A 21,279-nucleotide genomic window follows, 5' to 3' on the forward strand; every position below is an offset into this window, starting at 1 on the left:
TTCTATTTGTGATTGACAGGACAACTTAGTTGACGGCTGAAATCCCTCAACCTGCAAAGTTGGTCAAAGGTCGGTACCTAATCAACTACATTGAAACCCTGTATCAGAGCACCTCAATCAGAGCTCAGCACTGCAGCCTGGCTGGGCACACACCACGTACCAGGTAGGAGCCCAAGTGCTGAGACCCAGGAGGGAGATGCCTGGGGAGACAGCCAGCGAAGGCACCAGGAGCAGCAAGCCCCAAACCATTTATGGAGTAAACAGCTGCAGACACCCTGAAGCAGGACCTAGGGACTGCAGGTTAGTAACTGATTGCGCCCAGTGACCATCTAACATGTTAGATGGGTGGGAAACTCAGGAAAGGGAAGAGGCCCCAACTACAAGCAAGGCCTGATTCAACAAACTCCTCCTGAAGCCTTTGGGCCCAGGGCTCCTGTGTGGCCCTTTCACAGACCTGGTCATAATGCCAGGAAGTTGGGTTCACCAATACTGGAGCAGACCATAATGCTGCATTATGACCGATTCACCAAGAGGCGCTAATGGCCTCAGGGATACATCACTTCATAGGGGGTAAAAATCTCTTATAGAACCTGCAGCAGAACCACGTGGACCTCCAGCTGAGGACAGCATGTTCATAACCGTCAGTCCCTCTGCAGGGTCCACATCCCTAGCCACTGCACCACCACACTCCTCAAAGGCAACTCCCTCCCTGATTGAGCTCAGCAGTCGCTCCCAGCTACCACGATGGGCACGTCTAGGACTGCTGCATTCCTCTCAATCAAACAAAGGCTACAGGGGGAGCAGGATTTCTAAGTACTATAAAGCAATGACAAGTCTGACAAAACAGGAAACAAGGACACACTAGGAACAAAGAAAAAACTGCTCTTCACTATCCAGAACAGTTAAAATAAAAAAAATGACTGTTCAACTTTCCAGGTGTGGTGGCCATACCTGTACTCCGGTGAAGTACCCCTGGATTCAATTCTCAGTACCCGCTGCCCCCAAAAAGGACTGTACAAGTTTTTCCACTTTAAGGCAGGCTTATCAGAACATAACGCCCCTCAAGTCAGGAAGCATATGTGTGATCCTGCCAGGTTAAATAAAACCAGTGAAGGCCCGTTCTTGGGGGAAGCAGCGGGGAGGGGCAGGGAAGAAAGAGATGACAGTTCCCAGCACAGTGGGAAAGAAGCGCTGCAGCACAATATCCAAAGGACTGTGACAATGAGCAGGGGCACCAGGAATCCTCTGCTATCTGCAGAGCTGTGCGCACCTGACCACCAGCCAGGACGCCTACCACCTGGCAATCACAAAGAGAACGACCCTGCGTGTTGAAGGGTGAGTTCCCAAATCAGCTGAAAACTTTGCTGAAAAATCTTAATATCACACTATTAAATAACTCTAAAAATCTGGCCTAAGGCATTTACAGAACCTCAACATAACCCTGATATGCTTGTGTGGAATGACCTGAAATAAATCCGCAGGGACATTTGATGGTTTACCTTGTTTCTGGTTACAAACACCTATGGGCTTCAAAACCATAAATTTCGCCTCTCCGAACCGAGCTTCACAACATGTCTGATTAAGATCAAACCCTCTACTGCTTTAACTTTTCTCCCTGCCAACCCCCTTCAGGGCAAATCTCAAGAGACTATTTCTAGGATGTTCCTGGCACATGTGATTAAATGCTCAGGAGTGGAGTCCCACCTGAATGTCATCTACTACAAAGCAGGGGATAGAACCAGTCACTTCTGCTGTTAAAAAAAACCCCTTATAACCCTTAGTATGTGAAGGGTATCAGGCAAACACAGAAACCATTAAGACATCCCCCAAATGCATATGCCAACAGCTCCAGCTCACCTGCAGGTGTCCTGCCACACCAAACCCTCTTCACTTCAGAGGGAGATGTTTAAAACCTGTCAAGTGTCCAACATAGCAAATGTTCCAGAGCCCTCCACACACCCTGTCCTCTTCAAGTGGGCGTTGCAGGGCCTAGTCAATCACTGCTGAATGGCAGTTAAGAACCCCCGTTTTTATTTTAGCAAAACTGTAGGATTTACAATTAATAAAAACTTTTTGGAAGAGCTGGGGATGAACCCCGGGCCTGGTGTACACCAAACTCTACCCCTGAGCCACACCCCCATTTCACTTTTAACTGTATTGTGCTGCAAGTTTACAGAAGGGAAAGGAGCATGTGTAACCAGCCAAAGGGAAAGCCCATTCTGGAAGGAAGTAACACACCTCCCAGGTCTGTCCTCCACTGTCCTGGGGAGAGGGGCAGTGCCCAGTCCAAACTCATGGGCTCGCACTGAGGAGCAGCCATTCTGTCAACACTGCCTCTTTTGACTCCTAACCGTGGTCCTGCTTGGGGGGAGGAGAACTACCACCCTGTAGCTTAGTAGCCACGTCTCCCCATGGGTCGAGCCTGTCCCAGGTCCAACTCTTGCTGCCAGGACGGGACATTTGTTTGTAATGGACATGTATCTGGGGTTCAGCTGACCACAGAACGTGGCAGATCACTGTGCACTAGGCGCAGCAAACACTTCCACTCAGATGCTTTGTTGCACTGAAGGCTGATAGGGAGCTATAGCATTGCTGGTCACTGGGTGGCACTATTGGGCCTCCACAGAGAATGGGAGAAAATCGGGCTTCCAGTGGAGGAACCGTGTCAACGTGTGCCTTTGGAAAAAACACGTAACTGTCCAAATGGAGGCTGTGGCACAAGAGGGTGCAGGAACACAGACACAGGGCAGGAGACCATCTGCAGAGCCCCAGCCGCCCAGACACCCAGGGCTGGTGACGGCCCTCTTCTGGGGCTCCTCAGGGAGAGGGATAGGTGGATCACTCGCCTGAGCACAGGGCCTTCCCACCAGCTGCTGCGAGGGAGCTGTTCTCCCTCCCATCCTGTCCGCATCCTCACTGCGAGCCTGTACCTGGAAACCAGGCCTGGCCGTAAAACCCGACTGGACACCACTGCCACCTCAGCTGAGAGCCACGTGGACAACGTGGTTTCCATTTCAACGGTTTCTTCACTTCAAGATCTTTCCTAGTATGAAGACTCAAGTGACAATGACAAGAGAAAATGTTTTGCTTTTGCTCCTTTCAGTATGCTTAAATATTTTCAAATGAATTATCCTCTTTAAAAGTACAGGATGTTACCAATTGGCTTTAATATGAGAACCAAAATGTGGATAACAAGGAGAGGCCATACTGTGGGTACCTGTCAGGGCAGACGGCCACTGTGACGGCAGTGTTTCTGCAGGCCCATGGCCCCTTCACCATTTGGGCTATTAAGTTTCCCTAGGTCACCTCACCCCAACTTATGTCTAAAATTTGAATTACTTTAATCTTAAAACGTTCTAGCTCTAAAGGAAACCTGCAAAAACAATTGTACACCTAGAAACAAATTACTCTTCTTTTGTTTAAGTTTCACACAGAGTCACTTAAATTATACTGAAACGTGATTCATGTTGGGTTGGCAATGAAGAATTGGTCAAGTTACACTTCAAAGTGAATCACAACTGGAGTGTGACGAAGGGGCCCCCATGGGCATTTGCTGTCAGCACCACAGTAAGACAGCCTGTGCCTGGTTACCAACAAGGGACTGACAGGCAGCAGAGCTGGGGGAGCAGGCAGTAAGGTTAAATTTTAGCCAAATGACCGGAGCAGGCTGAAATAACCCACCTACCCTCCCCAGTACCTCTAGACCCAAAGGGTTCTACTCAATGTGTAAAACCCCCGAAGCTGATGGCACTGTGCTGACCCCAGGTGAAGTGAGCCGCCAGTTACCTGATGTTCTTCTTGCAGAGCTCGTCCAGATTTGTGCAAATCAAAGTTGCCCCAACCTTCATAAATTAAAGTAGCAAACATTCTTATCTTTACTCCTCTTTTAGAAGCTAAGAATTTAACTATGTGCGTGTTGATGGGTAACAGCAACGATATACTAAGTATGTTACTTTACATAAATATACCTGAAACGTGTGTATCGTACTGAAGTTATAGCAGCCATCTTCAGAGGTGACCTTTGCACTCTATGACATCAGCAATGCCACCAAAGGGCTTTTCCTGGAGTATTAATCTTTAGAGTATTAGAGTAGATCCACAGCTCCCAAAAGTCCCAGAGAGGTGAATTTAGCAGGACCAACCCCACTGAAAACTTCCACCCCTCACTGCCTCCCCAGGGAGGCTTAAGTATGAAGAGGAAGGGGGCAGCTGCAGGACAAACTGGACAATGCTGTAGGACAGTGCTGAGGGGCTCACCTGGCAGGTTCAAGTTTACAGAGTTGTAACCAAGGTTTTCTGAATAGGCTACTAAGTTATAACAATACTTTAAAATACCATGATTGTCATTTTTGACAACCAAAAAAAAAAAAAAAAAAAGGATCATTGGATGGACAATACTACAGCCAGCTATCAAGCCCAGTCTTCACCCCACGAGACTGGGTCACAGGACAGTCAGGCTCCTCCCACTCCCACTTTATTGCCACTGACAACCGTGAGGAGGACAAAGGACTCAGGAGCTGGTAAAAGAAGACCCACCCCCAGCTTTGGATTTCTATACACCTGGGGTTCTAGAATCCCCCATGTTATAAGGAAATCTGTTCCACTTATGATTTTAATGAAATGTGCTTCTGGAGCCCAGAGCCCAAGTTACCCTGGTGAAAACCTGTGTTCTCCTGGATCCATTTCACCACACCACCTGGCCCGTCTGTGTGGCACGCACGCATCAACGAGGAAACGCTTCTACCTGGGTAAGATGCACAGCAAATCACTGGGATTTGGGTCTGCAGGGGGTTAAGGTTTTCCTTTTCAATTCTCACAGCTAGATGAAATGTTTTCCTGTCAAAATCTATTTGGATCCCCACTCAGTGAGCCATTTATCAAACCCAATATACTAACAATTGTGTCTATAAATGTAAATACCAAAATTAAATTCTAAAATTCTAATACACCAGGAATGTTGTAGAAAAAAAATGTTTGGCCCATTTCATGCCTTGACGGTAATGGGAGGTGCGCTAATGCTGGAAGTAAAAGGGAGAAACCCATGGAAGGTATGACACAACAGCACCACCATCTCTGGAGAAAGAGTACAAACTCTTTTCATAAACTACAACTGTACAGAAATTCTAAAAAACAATTTTAAAATACAGAGGAACTGTGCATGAATCGCGTCACCTGGAGATCATGAAGCAGCAGTAGAGCTTCCCACACAGCAAGGCCTGCCTGGCCAGCCTGCATCCACCTGGGACAGCACCAGTGCCACAAGGGCAGGAGGCTGGGGCACCTCCAGGAGCAGCTGCAGCGGTGCGCGGCTCTGCCACGCAGGTCCTCTCGAGAGCGATGGTTGAATTGACTCCAAAAAAGTGAACTGGAAGTGTTCCCAGCGTCAGCTTCGCTCAGAGCCTTCCCGCCCACCCCCAGCCCAGGAGTGTGCTCTGCAGCCAGTGGGGAGGCGTGCCCACGGCTGTACATGGGGCCCCTTCCTTCATGCCAACCAGGGACTCGGGACTCATGCCCTGCTACCACGAAGGCAAGGAAATGTTTAGGGGAGAGGCAGACTCATTGCTGCTGCTCACCAGTGTTGGGTTCAGAGGACTTTAGCATGACCCTACTCTCCTCCCAATCATTGTTGGGAAGACATCATTTCTGGAATAACAGTAAAATGATCATCAGTGACCAGCTTGGAAGGATGTTCCTCAGGCACGCTATATTCTGGATGTTCATCAGTTTTGATTTTGAGATGTCGATGTGCTGGGAAGGTTATTCAGGTAATCTGTCCCAACTTTCTGCCACTGGATCATACCCACTCCATTGAGGAGCCAATATGAAAAAGGTCAAAGAAAAACCTGAGAGGAACCAGCTCCTTGTTGATCCCATGCTCCTGTCCCTCCCTTCCCCTTAGTGAGACAGGAGACAGCACCTTGGTTAGCAGCCCACCATCCCCCACAGTATACCTCACCCCCGTCCCCCTTGTGCAGAGTCTCCTAAAACACTTCTTTGGGGCTTCAGGGGCAGAGTTCCCCTTCTGGATGCAGATGGAGGTTAACTGAACCGAAACCAATCACCCAGCTGTCTGTGCTGTGGTTATACCCTGGGTTTTCTTTCCTTTATTGTTTAATGTGCCTACAACCAATTTTACTGACATTTTAGCCAGTACTAAAAGTGGCTACCTTCTGCCATTCACAGATAGGTGGTGCTCATTTGAAGTATATTCGTTAGCTCAATAAAAGTGCTATTTAGAGCATTATCTTTGATGAGCATTTGAGAGGCATCACTTGAGTATAAAATCCACTGCACAATCTAAGGTGTCCTGAGGTCCATCATAATGCACCAGCTGGTGAACTCAATTTACCCATGATTCCATTTCCTTGCCCTTTTACCTTCTCATTTTCTTAGCCACCTGAGATCTAGCACTTCCTGCAAGGTGCCCTCAACTCAGGGGGGCACTGAAAGCAGACTGAAAGGGAAAGCACCACACATCTCTGCTCTCGCAATTCAGAGATATTTCACCTTTCAGTGCTTTTACAGAGGCACAAAATGCAGAGAAGGCATGATGAAAACTAAATTGAAAAATTTTATATGGATCTAATTTATATGGATCTAATTTAAATGTCTGAGACTTAGCTTTTGAGTGAGGCTGAGACAAGAATGAGTGCAAGGTGCATGATCTAATCTGAGGTTCCAAAGGTCTACTTGAAGCATCTTCATTTCAAATGATCTGAAATCTGGGGCAGGGTAACAGTCCAAACACTTGAGAGTCAAGGAGTCGCCACCCTGTGACACCAGCCCACAACTGTCCCATTGTGAGGACATTGCTCTGAGTGTGAAGGACACCACGCTCACTTACCGTGGGGTCTGCTCAGCAGCAGCAAATGGCCTTCAAAATCTGGACGTGGATTTATGATTTATACAGATATGTAGTTATGTGAACTGGACATGAGCAAAACATCTGTCTAGTCAAAAACTCTAACTACTAAAAATCCTATTTAGCCTGTCTACCAGATCAACATTTAGAGAAAGAGATGTCACAGCATACAAAACAGACGTGATTTTATATGCAGAAGGTAATGTGGAAAAACTCAAGTTTTATGCAGGGCTCTGATAAAGCTGATGGGACAGTGGTGAACTGGGAGTCAGGGCAGTGCATTGATACAACTTGATTTTGCTGGAGATAATACAATACTTACCAGAGCCTGATAATAAAGCAAAAAATTAAAGAACTGCACCCCCAAAGTGAGACACTGAGCAGTGAGGCTCGTACAGCTCTTTGGAGAACACTGAGAGGAAGTCCCATAGGCTAGGCATGGACACCTGGTCCAGAGGTGTCCTTGACATGACGGTGAGCCGGTGCCTACCATCAGCACTAAAACACAGCTGCGGTTCCTAGTCCTGGGGGCTGGGAGGCCAGCCCCTGGGTGATACGTACATTTACACAACAGCGGTGGCGAGAGAGCAACCGTCTTCTCTGGCTTCACTGCATTGTAGTTGTGGTCACTTGCCCAGGATGGAGTGCTGCTCTCGCAGGGGGCCTCCTTCCCCAGGGCTTCACTCCTTGAAGGAGCCACCATCATCTTCTTGGCCAGATTCTCCTTCTTCTCTGGAGCTGGTCTCTTGTGCATAGAAGAGATTTTAATCCCTGCCTGGACAATCAGTGAAACTCAAATCATTAAGGAGACCAAAAATGACACCTTTGTTTTGTTTCACTGGGCAAAGAAGGTCATATCACCATCTCCTTCTTGAGTCACCCTAAGACCCATTGCCCACCCAGGCTTATATGCCACATTTGCTCAGTGTGGCTATGTCTATATGCCTAGCAGACCCTCAGCATCCCCATGGAGCACTTCGGTTTCGACTGTTTATGTTGACAGAAGGGTCCCTGTCGGAACTGTTGAGGCATGAAGTTCCAAAATGACAGAAGAATGAACCCCTCAAGTGAGCCACTGAAATAAGCCAATACAAGGTGGAAAGAATGCAGAGAACAAATGGCATTTCTACGTTCTCTGCTACAGCCTGGAGACGGAAAACTGGCAGGGTCCCAGCACTTTCAGTTCTGACATCCTCTGGGTAAAGCAGTCATTGCTTCTTTGGCAGCTCCAGGATTCAAAACTACCAGCTTTAGAAATCATCTAAAGGCTAATAAGCAAGCATTCAAAGGTAATCCCCGCTTCTTCTCAAGTCACAGAGAATAGAAATGGAACCACTCAATGCCTTAAATGAGACACAGAACTTGCCCAGAGCCTGCCCCATTCCTAGCCGCTGAATCGACTCTGTACACTCTTGACTACTGGCTTTGGCAAGACTGGTTTGCATTCTGAGATCTGAGGTTCTCCACAGCAGCCAGCTGCCTGTATTTATACTACTGTATCCATGCAAACCAGCCCTCAGCCAAGAGAGGACAACAGAAGCAAATGGGACATAATCCGCATTGCACAGACACCCAACCATGCCCTATGCTCCCAAGTCCATGGGAAAGCATGTACACACACTTCTGCTTCAAGGGTTCCAAGGGTGATCTTGGTCTGCTTACCTGAAGACTACATTTTGGAAGACTGAGCTTTTCTGGCTTTATCTTGACCTTTTCCTTAGGTTTTGGTTTTTGTTCTTTACCTGAACTTAGAAATTTCATAGTAGCTGCCGCATGTTTGAGAATGCAGTCATTACTGCAATACACTGAGTCAGGCTGCGCCACACTGGAGCACCCAGGGCCGATGCATCTTGAGGCACCTGGAGCCTCTACAACCTGCAGAATGAGACAGGTGACTTCAGATGAAATATACGCCAATGCCAGCGGTTACAGCACCTTGTACCTTGTAATAGCGTTACAAAGTGCCAAGGTCACTATTTTTAATTGAGACGCGCAAACAATATTTATGATATGAACAAAAATTCATTTTTACTTTTATAAAGTATCAAGTGAGGCATTTGCATGTCAGCTCTTCTTCAAGCCTGTGGTGGGCAGGACTCTGTGGGACCCCTAGCACACATGCTCTTTAGTTTTCTTTACCCTTGAGGCTGAACAAGGAGAGAATGGGCCTCTCCTGAAAAGAACACTCCAAGAGTGCTTTTGGGGTAAGCTGCTGTTTTGAGAGGGAGGTGACCCAAGGCTATGACGTGAGAGTAAGGCTGGCAAATACAGGAAACCCAACTAAACTTGAATTTAGATAAACTATAATTTCTTTAATATGCCATGAAAATTGCACAGGATGCCATTCATACTAATTAATGTGAGGGCTTTCCCAGCCTCTGATGGGTCCACAGTTCCAGCTGCACCCTCTCCACAGGTTCCTAAACCCCGAGCAAAGGGTACAGCTAGGCACGGCAGTCTCTGATGCCTGGAAACTGCTAGCATTAGTGCAAGAAGTTCCCAGCGGAACCTGTGGTGACCTATAGGATAACTTCATGCAGAAAGAGGAAATGAAGGGGCTGGGGCTGTAGCTCAGTGGCAGAGCGCTTGCCTTGCCCACGTGAGGCGCTGGGTTCGATCCTCAGCACCACATAAAAATGAATAAACAAAATTAAAAAAAGAAAGAAAGAGGGACTGAAGACACCACCAGAGGCACCCGTGGCTGCCCTGCTCGAAACCCCTGAAGCACACGTGACTGTCAAGACCAGATTCACCATAGGCACATCATGTTCACTTTAGAAAGATCTTCTCAAATATTTAACATAATTGCTTTGTCTTCCATTCATAAGTTTCATGTCAAACATGGGCTTATTGATGATCCAACTACGTGTTAACAGTTAATGTCCTATTTTCCCTCATTTCCTCAACACTTCCGCCACACCCTGATCTAAATGGCCTAGTCCTCACATACTCTCAACTTGGAGACAACACAGTGTGAAAATATTAAGAGATGCTTCCACACATAGCAATCTCAACCCTCTGCAGGACCACCCAGGAGATCCAGATTTTAAAAGGTGCTGAGCTGCACCCCTCGTGGGAAACAGGATAGAGCCTTGTGAGCAAAGGAGATGGCTCTCAGCAGCAGAGGCCAACAGTGTTATGGCCCCAGGGGCATCAAGCCAGGCAGACAGAGATGAACCCGAGTGTGCCACACTCACTGGGACAAAAGTGCTAAGGTGTCATCAAGATACATAAAGACTAATTTGGAAGGTGATAGTACTGGGGATTGAACCCAGGGTGCTCTACCACTAAGCTACATCTCCGGAGCCCTTTTCATTTTGAGACAGGTGATGCTAAGTTCCTGGGATGATATGCATGCACCAGTGTCCAGCAAGATAGGCTATTTTTTTTTTTTAATTTATATTTTAGTTTAGGTGGACACAATATCTTTATTTTACTTTATGTGGTGCTGAGGATCGAACCCAGTGCCTCATGAATGCTAGATAAGCACTCTACCACTGAGCCACAACCCCAGCCCCAAGAAAGGTTAAATTTTAAAAAGTCAGTACCAGAAAGTAGATAGGGTACTTTTTAAAGAAAAAAAGGACATCCTTGAGACAATCCAATGTACAAACAGAAGTAGAGTGCTTTCCTGTTAGGGCCCAGGAAGACCCTAACTTATTCCCAAGGAAAGACACCGTCCCAGTTCTCGGTGCTTCTGCCCCCAGCAAGTCCGTCACCTGTAAGGTCAAGCCCTCCTGTTTCCCTGGAGAGACATACTTACAGGCTGGAATATCTTGAGTTTTTTCTTGCCACTGGGATTTGCAGCCTTCTCAATTCTACCCTTTATGCCCTGGTCTTCACTAGACTTCTGCTCTATTGTCCCTATACTTGTACAGTCCATGCCATCCACACTTCCAGGTCCACATCTGGCTTCTGGCTCTTCTGCGGCGTCAGAATTTGTTTCATCCTGCACTTGCAGAATGGTGCAGTTCGGGCAGATGTAATCCTCCCCATTCCTTTCAAGGAGTCGCCCTCGAGCCTCAGAAATGCCCACACAGTCGCCATGGAACCACTCCTCACATCGGTCACAGCAGATCATAAACCTGAAAGGACAGGACATGGCATCAAGCACTGGAAGTCAGTGATGTACTTTCTGATATATTGTGAGGTCAAATTAGCTTTAATGTCCTATTATTTTAAAAAGAGTGCAAATAGTTTGGTTTTCCTTTTGACTGGAGCTTTTTTTGGGGAGTACCAGGATCAAACCCAAGGGCACTTAACCACTGAGCATTATATCCACAGCCCTTTTTATTTTGGGTCTTGCTAAGCTACTGAGGCTGGCTTTGAACTTGTGACCTTCCTGCCTTCAACTATATATTTTTTGGGGGGGGGCGTTTACTAGGGATCGAATTCAGGGGCACTCAGCCACAGAGCCACATCCCCAGCCCCAATTTTGTATTTTATTTAGACAAGGTCTCATTGAGTTGCTTAGCACATTGCTTTTTCTGAGGCTGGCTTTGAACTTGTGATGCTCTTGTCTCAGCCTCCTGAGCCACTGGGATTAGAGGTGTGTGCCATCATGCCTGGCTTGACTGTAGCTTTTATTTTATCTTATTTATTTTTTTTTTCAAAAGAGAGATGAGAGAGGGAGAGAGAGAGAAGTTTAATATTTATTTTTTAGTTCTCGGCGGACACAACATCTTTGTTTGTATGTGGTGCTGAGGATCGAACCCGGGCCGCACGCATGCCAGGCAGCGCGCTACCACTTGAGCCACATCCCCAGCCCTTGACTGTAGCTTTTAAAGAGTAAACTAGAGGCTTCAGGGTGATCTCTACATGACAGCAGCACCTTTATTCCCAACTAGGCCACAGGGACACCCTACTACCACCCAGCACCCAACCCCAGCACAGGCCCACACTGGGTGCACTTACAGTCTCCACAGCAGCCAGGGCTGAGAGGGAGCTCTGGGTAGCCCCTCCGCACTGCCTCTGTTGGTTCTTTTCACAGTGACTTGATCAGACTCACTCATCTTTCAAGCACTCTGATGTCAACACATGGCAGATCCCCTGCTGTTCCCACCCCTGGTGCGTCCTGAAGGCCCACAGCTCCTGGCCCATATGCTGTTGTCAACTCATGGCCACCCCTGCTGCGCTCTGGGACCCACCTGTTGTTGTGAGGCTGGCGACAAATGCAGTACAGTGCGTTGGGGTCATAACCCTCACACTCAGGCTTAGGCCTGCCCAGGTCTCCTGGGTCTTCTTCTAGAGTCCTCTGAGCCGCTGTCCCCTCAGACTGACTCTCTCTCTCATCTTTCACTGCCTGGGACACAGCAGTCTGACCAGTGTCAGGCTCCTGCTTGCAGGGAGGCGTGTCCTCGCCGGCGCTGCCGGCCTGCACGTCCACGGTTTCTGTAGGGTCCTCCTCCCGGCGTTTCTTCCGCAGGCGGTTCTGGATGCCTCTTGGAGGCCTCTCCACTGGTTCCTGTTCACGCTTTCTCCGAAGGCGATTCTGAAGTTCTTTCAAAGTGAGGCCATCGCTGTCGCTGTCCGAGGTATCATCCTCGTCATCGCCTTCTTTTGCCTTTTCAGAAGAGGCAGGGCGCTTCTTTGCCCCTGTGGAACCAGGTGCAGGGCCACCCTTCACCTCAGAGCTGCTCTCAACGCTCCCTTCTGAGGCGGTCTCCACATCTGTGACTGGACAGGAGGCTGGCTCACTGGAATCCTCCAGGGAGACAGGCACATTCCTTCTTCCTCGGCGACGGACTGTGGTAAGGAACTCTTCCACCCGCTCGGTGCGCTTCGGCTGCCTCCCGCTGCGGCGCAGGGAGAGGTTGTGCTGCTGTGGCTGCTGCTCAGCAGGGTCCACCTCGGCATCTCCTGCGCCCTCACGTTTTGCAATGGTGGTTCTCCGAAACCCCCAGGTTTTCCTGAATTCTTTGCTGGTGGGTTTAATAGCCTTCGGCGCATCTTCATTGCCTGGGTCCCCTTTATCATCCATACCTAGTAATGAGAGAGAATCACACTGTGACCAACAGCCCAGGTTCACATACAGGGGCATGCACCAGCAGGAGCAGTGGAAAGTCGGGCAAGTCGCTGCTCACAAAGGCAGAGCTGTACACACACTGCCTGCTTCTGACCAGAGTCCCGGGAGTCATAAGGACAACTTGGGATTCATGAAGATTAAGCCGCAGAGCAAATGCTTAGTATAAGAAAATCTGGGTAATAGAGCGAATGTGTGACTGCCCTTTACCACTTGAGACACAGCTTCACACAGGGCAGGAAACCATGAGCAAGAAGCCCCCACGGGGTACAAGGACTTGGCAGGAACAGTGAGGTTCAGAGACACTCAGCTGGTGCCCAGAAGTGTTCCAGTCCCATGGCACCTTTCATGGAGTCTGGCTAGACTCAGGGTACACAATACTGTGACACTTCTGTCCATGTCTATCCTGGGCTCCTGAGCCTTAGCTTGGGTCATCCCCATGGATGCTTGTGAAATTTTTATTTTTGTTTAAAAATGATAAAACTGGAAAAACAGGGCTGGGGTGTAGTTCAGTGGTACAGCACTTGTCTAGCACAGGACAGGGGGGATGACACACACATGACAACACTTAGAAAAAGAACATACCTTGAGAATTATTTTCCAATTTGTCCAGGTTTTAATCACATTTAAATTTAAATGACAATTCTGAATTTATGCCATGCTCCATCCTAGGACTGGTATAAAATGAAGACCCTAAAAAATGCAAAATATACAAAATTTGAAAATCACCAGCAACCTTTTCCTTCTTAACAGATGTAGTCCCTCAGCTATGGACGCTGCCTCACAGGGACTCCACCACTCTGCAAACCTGACCCACACCACTCCTTGGTCACCTGAGGTGACCCCAACTGCCCAGGAACACAGCTCTCCCATCAGGTGCCAACTGCAATTCCAAGTCAGAGCACAAACTCCTGAGGATGCCTCAGGAGGACCTGCTGAGTGGGCACCATGCTGATTGTAACTGCCTGTTTATTCTCATCACAACATTTTTTAAGAACGATTTCCTGCTTACAAAAACCAACAAGTTTGTACCAAGTTTTAACGATCAAACCTAGTGCCCTGAGCACCAATCAGCAAGCACTCTAAGACACTAAACAGGCAGCCTACCATTGAGCCACACCTAGCACCCCAGGGTATAGCAAACCTGATTTGTAAAAAGGCTGGGTCCTAATTTCCATAGAGTTCTTGGAATTTTTACTCAAAAAGCAGTTTGAGGGGCCAGTACCAGCCTTTCCCAAGAAGCCTTCCCCTTGGGACCCCAGGAAACTCACTTGGGGCATGAGACACTCTGGTGCCTGCCTCTAAGGGGATGGCTCTCTGCAGGAAGAATTCTCCTCTACAAAATTTGGCTTTTATCAGAGAACACACAATATAAAAGCATACTCTCACTAAGAACACAAAAGTAAAGAAACGCTGTATTAAATTCTCAACAGATGCTTAAATATTCACCTAAAAACCTTGGGATAAATTCTAGAATGTTTCAAATAAATACAAATGGTACATTACATCTCTTTACAGACAAGAGCACTTTGCAAATAAGAAATATAAACTTATTAAGTGAACACTTTGTTGGTACTGTTTAATATGGTTGATGCTTTACCTGCCCCAGTGAAGACTTTTTTTCTCTGAAATCCTGAATGTGACGCAAGTCCTGGCCAGCAAAGACACTTGGTCTAGTGGATGGCCAGGCCTCGCCAGGCCACAGCCAGGTCACTGCTCGCTCGCTCTCTCTCTATAGAGAATTCGAATTTTCAACAATCCAGACGGTCAAGAGATGGCTACCGAAGTACACTCCTAGAGGAAAGTACAGTACAGGTTATAGATCTTCAGTAACTGTAACTAAACAACACATTTTAGTAATTAAGAAACAAGCAGACACCAAATTTCCAAGTTATCTTGTTATGTGATCAAAGAGTGAAGAGGCTGAACCACAAAACTGTTAATTATTCAAGATCCCCAATATTAAAGCTCTATTATTTAATTTAAAAAGCTAAGAAAGTCAGAAGGCTGGTGTATCTGTTTACTGAACTTCAAAGTAGCAGTCTATGGATGAATATTAAAAACAAACATCACTCCTTCCATGTCCATTTCAGGTAACTATCACCTCAGCACTCACTCAGATGCTGTTCTAGACAGATCCTCAAGAGCTGCCTTTCCTACCTGTGGCCCAGAGCCTGCTCTGAGAGCAGAGCCCACATCTTACCTCCTCCTCCGCCTGGCTCCAACTGCCTTCCCTCTAACTGTGGTCTCCCTGGTGACCCAGAACAAAGGACAAACATTCTACCTCCTTTAAAGGGACAGTGACACTTGACCCTCTATTCACATGACACCATCACAGCCACAGTTCTCCTCCCATCCTTTAGTGTGAGGAAACCCATCCTCCAAATGATGGCTTCAAGAGTTCAGAAACCACTTCTCAAGAGGAAAACATGAATATTTACAAAGGCAAAGAAATCAAGATATTCTTAGGAATGAAAGACCACTTAAGAAACTTCAATTCAGGGTTGGGGTGCAGCTCAGTGGCATAGCACCTGCCTAGCACACCCCAGGCCCTGGATTCAACCCTCAGTACCACAAAAAATAAGTAAACATAAAAGTAAACAAGTTGCGAGTGGTAGCGCACACCTGTAATCTCAGCAGCCTGGGAGGCTGAGGCAGGAGGATTGCAAGTTCAAACCCAGCCTCAGCAATGGTGAGGCCCTAAGCAACTCAGTGAGACCCTGTTTCTAAATAATATACAAAGGGGCTGGGGATGTGGCTCAAGCAGTAGCTCGCCTGGCATGCGTGCAGCCCGGATTCGATCCTCAGCACCACATACAAAGATGTTGTGTCCGCCGAAAACTAAAAAATAAATATTAAAAAATTCTCTTTAAAAAAATTAAAAATAAATAAATAAATAATATACAAAATAGGGCTAGGGGTGTGGCTCAGTGGTTGAGTGTCCCTGAGTTCAATCCCCAGTACCCTCCCACCAAAAAAGTAAATAAAGGATATTTGAAAGAGCTGATCACTTTATATCCAAACTGTTTTTATAATTTTACTAACACAGAGAACCAAATGTAAAAGTTCACTTAACCTGTAAGATAGAAACACACACAGATATATCAAGGCAAAAGTGAAAGCAAAATAAAACACATGCCTAAGGTAAAAGTTAAAAAAAGTATTAAGTTTCTATAGCGACTTATTGTGCAGTGTGTGGAGCTGTATAGCACAGCACATGGGAAATATGGTCACAAAACTGCAGGCACATACTAGTGACAACTTCCTACCAGAAAGGAGAAAACTGGGCCTCTCTCCAGGTGAGAAAGGGACACTGCAGGTGAACACTGATGTACTGAATGTACAATCACCTTTCTACATTTCTAAGTACATTTTTTTCCTTAGTTAAAAACTGCTCCATTCACACTAAATAGTAATAGGAAGATGCTATGAAATATTGGCATTAAATCTGTTTATGCCAGCAAACATTCCTCACCAGTTCTGCTAATAAGAGCCTGTTGGGAGCCACCAAGAGTGGGCCATGTGGTTGTGCTCCAGCATAGCTCCCAAATTGCTGGGTCTCAGCTGATGACTCCAAAGAGCTTATTTATTAATGTGGGATTATTTACTGATATTTCCAAAGTTTTAGGCATTTACTTAAAAAAATAAATCCATTACACATTAAAACTTTATGAGGGGCTGGGGTAGTGGCTCAGTGGTATGGTAGTGTGCTTGCCTAGCATGTGTGAGGCACTGGGTTTGATTCTCAGCATCCCATACAGATAAATAAAATAAAGGTCCATCAGCAACTAAAAAATATTTAAAAAAAAAACTTTATTAATGAAAAAGTAATGTTATTTCCAAAACAATCACAAAGAAATTAGTGTTGAATGGTGTTTAATGTTTTTGCAAATCTCTGGCTTATAAGAAGATAGCTGGACTTTAAAAAAAATTCTTACAGTGCTGAGGATGGAGCCCAGGCATGCTCTCCACTGAGATGCACCCCCAGCCCTCTTCACCTTGTGAGACAGGTCTTACTAAATTGCCTCTGCTGGCCTAGAACTGTGGTATTCCTGCACAGCCCTCCCAGTACACACTTATATGCTCTGCATTCTATTTACTGTGCAGAGTTTTAGCTGAAATACCTGAAGAAAGCCTTGCCTTATGCAGTTTGTCATTAGAAAATGGAGAAGTGTTTTAACAATCTTTTCACTTAATTGTGGATGTTCTTTGACACTACACAAAATCTGGACAAGTAGCAGTTTCATAAAAGTAGCTGCAACCAGGAATCTGGAACCAGATCAACAAATGTTTCACTATCTCACATTGAAAGCCGCTGGTCTGTCTTGCACTTGAGCACATTTTTATTGGGGAGCTGTTTTCTTAGAAAACACTGGCATGAGTTTCAGGTAGAGGATATAAAAGAAATGCATTTGTTAATGTCAGCTGGCATCTCCTAGAAGTCTATCAGGCAGGGATCATGCTCACAGTGGCAAAAGCTTAGTTTTCCAGAAGACAAACTTTCTCTTAAAAGTGCAAATTTTTTCTTTACCAACAAATATTGTTAGCTGCTTTGAGACACGTATCATTGGATTTGGGGAAAACACCTTGCCAAAACCCCAGTGTGGCAGCTACCTGTGTCTGCTCTGAAGAAAGTGGCTGGCTGGCTGAGCTCATAGTCCAGGCCCCCAAAGCTGCTCCTGGACTCAGCCCACTTGTGGGGATGCAGAGGCGCGGCAGGTGCATTTGCCCTCTTGTCCCAGACAAGGATAAACTGGTGAACGCTGGATGCTGAGTTTATGAAATCAGTACTTTCACTGCTTCATCAAGGACATTCAACCTTAAAGAAAACTGGCATATTTCAAAGGTGCTGTGCATGGTAGAAACATTGGAGCTTTGCACATGGGTCCAAATGTCAACTTGGAGGAAAAGGCTCATCATTATTGTGGGAAGTTTTGACCTTAGCTCTAGGGAGGGCTGAGGACCCCCAAAGATCCAGGAACATATGTGGATGTGGCTACATGTCATTTCTATTAGTTTAAGAACACACGGGGTTATGTGCAAAGCAGTAACAGCACATTGATGATGCACAAACATTTCCTTCACAAAGGCTCAGCAATGATCTCACAACCCCTTTCAGATTCCCTGACTTGGCCAAATGCTAGCTGTCAGAGCAAATTTCTTAAGAACTAAATACACCCTCTCAAAATTTTAGTTTTATATTATTACCAAAAAATAAGCTTAAGTATTAATAGTGATGCATGACTTTAAAACCCCTGTACAGGGTTGTGGCTCAGTGATAAGAGTGCTTGCCTAGCACGTCAGGGCCCTGAGTTCAATCCTCAGCATCACAAAAAATAAACACAGGTATTGTATCCAACTACAACTAAAAAATAAATATTTAAAAAATTTAAAAATAAACAAATAAAACCCCTGTACATCTAAATGTGCAACTGTTGCTATTCTAACTCTGCTTTAAGTGAATAAGGAAAGCAAGCCCGTTTACAAGTATCTAGTTCCACACACTTGAGAATACCTTCTTGGTGATCAATTGCTAAGACACCTTAAAATAAGATACACAACCATGATGAACTTATATTCATTCTAGACAAAAAGATAATATACAAGTATATATTTTGCCCTGTTTGGTGGCAAAACATGTTTTTCAAACTTCATTTTCCCCTAAAACAATACTCAAATTAACAATTTTAATTTTGAAGCAATTCTATCCTGTTAGTCAGAAATCACACTCAATGCTATTAACAAACCTCATTATTTTGTATTCTAGTCAGAACTTGTTAACTGTGGCAGATTAGGCCAAAGTTCACACTTACTTATAATTTCTATTAAGGGTCTATTGTGTCAGCAATCCTTTGTAACGTGGAAGAAGAGGGATTGAGAATATATTAGCTTTAAGTTCTTTATTAAAAACAAAAAGAAAGATCACCTAAGAAAGGGCTCTTCTACAACTCAGTGATGCTTGTGGTACTAGGGATTGATCGCAGGGGCATTTTATCACTGAGCACATCCACAGCAGCCCCCACCCCTTTTGTGGTGCTGGGGATTGAACCCAGGGCCTTGAACATGTGAAGCTAGCACTCTACCAACTGAGCTACATCCCCAGCACCCCCAGCCCTTTTTTATTCTGAGAAAGGGTCACCAAGTTACCCAGGCTGGCCTCCCAGTTGTGATCCTTCTCAGTCTCCTGAGTAGCTGAGATTATAGGCCTGTGTCACTGCACCCAGCTGCGACTCAGTTTTTACTAATGGAATCATCAACTCATAGGGACATATCTAGAAATTTCAGAAATGCAAAAGCTTCACGTCCTCTTGCTCAGTAGCATCTGCTCACAGTCCATAGGATACCTGCCCACAGCCTACTCTTTGGCTCTCTTCTTCTGGGGCCCCAAGTTTGCAGCAGCAAAGGTTATGCTTGTCCATCATTTGCTCAGGCCAGGTTTGGGTCCACAAGGGAAACCAAGAGAAAAAGGCTTGAAGACTGATGCCTTAGCCAGGCCCCTGCCCCAGGATCCCCTCTTTTCTGGTTTCTGGTGCAAGCAAAGGCTTGAGACCTCAGTGGCAACTCAGGTGGGAATTTAAGCATCCAAGTGATTGCCAGGAACCAGAAACAGTCAGTAAGCTGTCAAGGCAAAGAGAAAAATGCGAGGGTCTCACTGCTTTCTATTCAGTGGAAGGCTACACAGTCTCCTAAGTGGCCACTTGTGCTGGGCTCCCCTCTTGTCTCTTCTACACTGTTCCAGAGACACCCAGACCCAGTACCAGGGTGAATGTTGCTCTTAATGAAAGGTCACAACCAAGCTTCAGGGGTCACTGCAGTGTACAGGTTCTGAGGTTCATCAGGAAATCTGGTGTTGATAATGCGTCTTGAGTGAACCACCCAAACTTTAATGCACACAATGGGTCCTCCTGTGGGCGTTTCCAGGACAGCTCTGCAGGCTAATGCAAGGGCTCCAGAGACTCTGGATCTGTGGCTCTTGCAACTCTGATCACAGGATCTTCCTCTCCACTGGCCACTGTCCTCCCAACACTTAGGACCAGCCCTTATCCAGACCCTCCACTTTGCATGGCTCCAATAGGATCCACAGGCACACCCATAGTAAGTGCACACAAGAAGGTGTGCTCCAGGCAGCAGTGTCCAGAAAAGGCCACAGCAAGAATCCTGGTCCCACCCTGGGCCTGAGACACACCTCAGACTTACTCCACACTTTTTTCAAAAAGCAAGAAATTGGTTGAGCCCATGAGTATACTTCAAAGACATTGCCTACCTTCTTGAAGGTAATGCACTTCAGATGTTTATAGCCAACGGTATTTTACACTCTTACTTCCCAACAATAACAGGATCTCCAAAAGTTAACTCTCAGGAGGTGGCTGGTGACTCCCCAAATCTAAGCCATTTGCACAATACTAAGACATTATGTGCCCTGTCTACCATCACTCACAAGAGGGTGTGGACAGTTATCCGAAGCTTAAGCTGCTGTCAACCAGATTTACAAAAGCATAAATGTCACCTTTCCCATTAAAGGACTTGGGAAGCAGTTCCCCTAAAATGCTCTTTACGTTAAAGACTATAAAGGCTTATCATCCTAAGTTTTAAAACGAGTTAAAAAAGTAAATGTCTCTTTTCTGGCATCATCATACATAGTCTAAACAAGAACTGCTGCAGTCTTCAGGGCCTTTTTTAGGAGTATGAAGACATCCTGGGTTCATCTGAGAGTAGCTGGTGTGGGGCACAGAGTTCCATGGACAAGACTTGAAGGGGCCCAGAGACTTCTGTGCCCTATCCATTCTGTCAGGACTCCAAGGACAATGATAAAACTGCTGCAATATTTGAGTTTTCCAGATTCCTCTCACAGTTTCCAGTGATGGCTCACTGCAAGGGCACTGGGTGGCTACCACTTAAATTCAGGCAAGACTTCCCTCCCCACATCTGCTCTGTGAGGTGGAGCTGCATCTGAGGGAAGCATCAGTCTCAGGCCACAGCACTAGGGACCTTGGAAACAAACACCAGAAATGGACTCTGCTGAAAGCTGGACTCTTCCTTCCCCTCCATGGGGCTGTGGAAGGCCAATACCTAATTATTTGTTGCGGGATGAGGGTGGAGGCGGAAGGTTGGAAAGGATTTCTGGCATGATTAGATTTCCTGTACCAACTTTACTGATCATGAAGTGCTGAATTTGAGAGTCAAGCCTAAGAAGCAACTTCCTGTATTTACCGCACAGGTGGCAGAGAACCAGAAAGGCTATTTTACTACTCGAGAAGTGCTGTAAAAGAGAGAAAATACTATGGGGCCTGCTGTTTCCTTCAAGTGATTTTTACTGATTTTGTGTACTTTTAATTGTGTTGATGGGGGTCTGCCTGGTGTATCTGATATGACAGCTCTGTAGTACAAAAGAAAA

General features: G+C 46.1%; 1 protein-coding gene across 7 annotated transcripts in view; it reads right to left on the reverse strand.

Moving 5' to 3' along the window:
• Dido1 (death inducer-obliterator 1) overlaps nt 1-21,279 on the reverse strand; it is a 51,490-nt gene that overhangs the window by 18,386 nt on the left and 11,825 nt on the right. For 5 of the 7 annotated variants that reach the window (XM_076852099.2, XM_077109206.1, XM_076852101.2 and 2 more), the window contains exons 2-7: nt 14,485-14,678; nt 13,470-13,577; nt 12,010-12,844; nt 10,626-10,947; nt 8,525-8,737; nt 7,424-7,637 (exon numbers count right to left, since the gene is read on the reverse strand). In XM_076852099.2, coding sequence (XP_076708214.2) covers nt 7,424-7,637; nt 8,525-8,737; nt 10,626-10,947; nt 12,010-12,842 — 1,582 coding nt within the window. In that variant the 5' untranslated portion in view covers nt 12,843-12,844; nt 13,470-13,577; nt 14,485-14,678. Of the gene's footprint in view, nt 1-7,030; nt 7,638-8,524; nt 8,738-10,625; nt 10,948-12,009; nt 12,845-13,469; nt 13,578-14,484; nt 14,679-17,498; nt 18,250-21,279 lie in introns of those variants that run through there. The other 2 variants (XM_076852100.2, XM_076852103.2) reach the window with 2 other exon arrangements.

This window comes from Callospermophilus lateralis, chromosome 3 (assembly GCF_048772815.1).
Source record: "Callospermophilus lateralis isolate mCalLat2 chromosome 3, mCalLat2.hap1, whole genome shotgun sequence".
Taxonomy (NCBI): Eukaryota; Metazoa; Chordata; class Mammalia; order Rodentia; family Sciuridae; genus Callospermophilus; species Callospermophilus lateralis.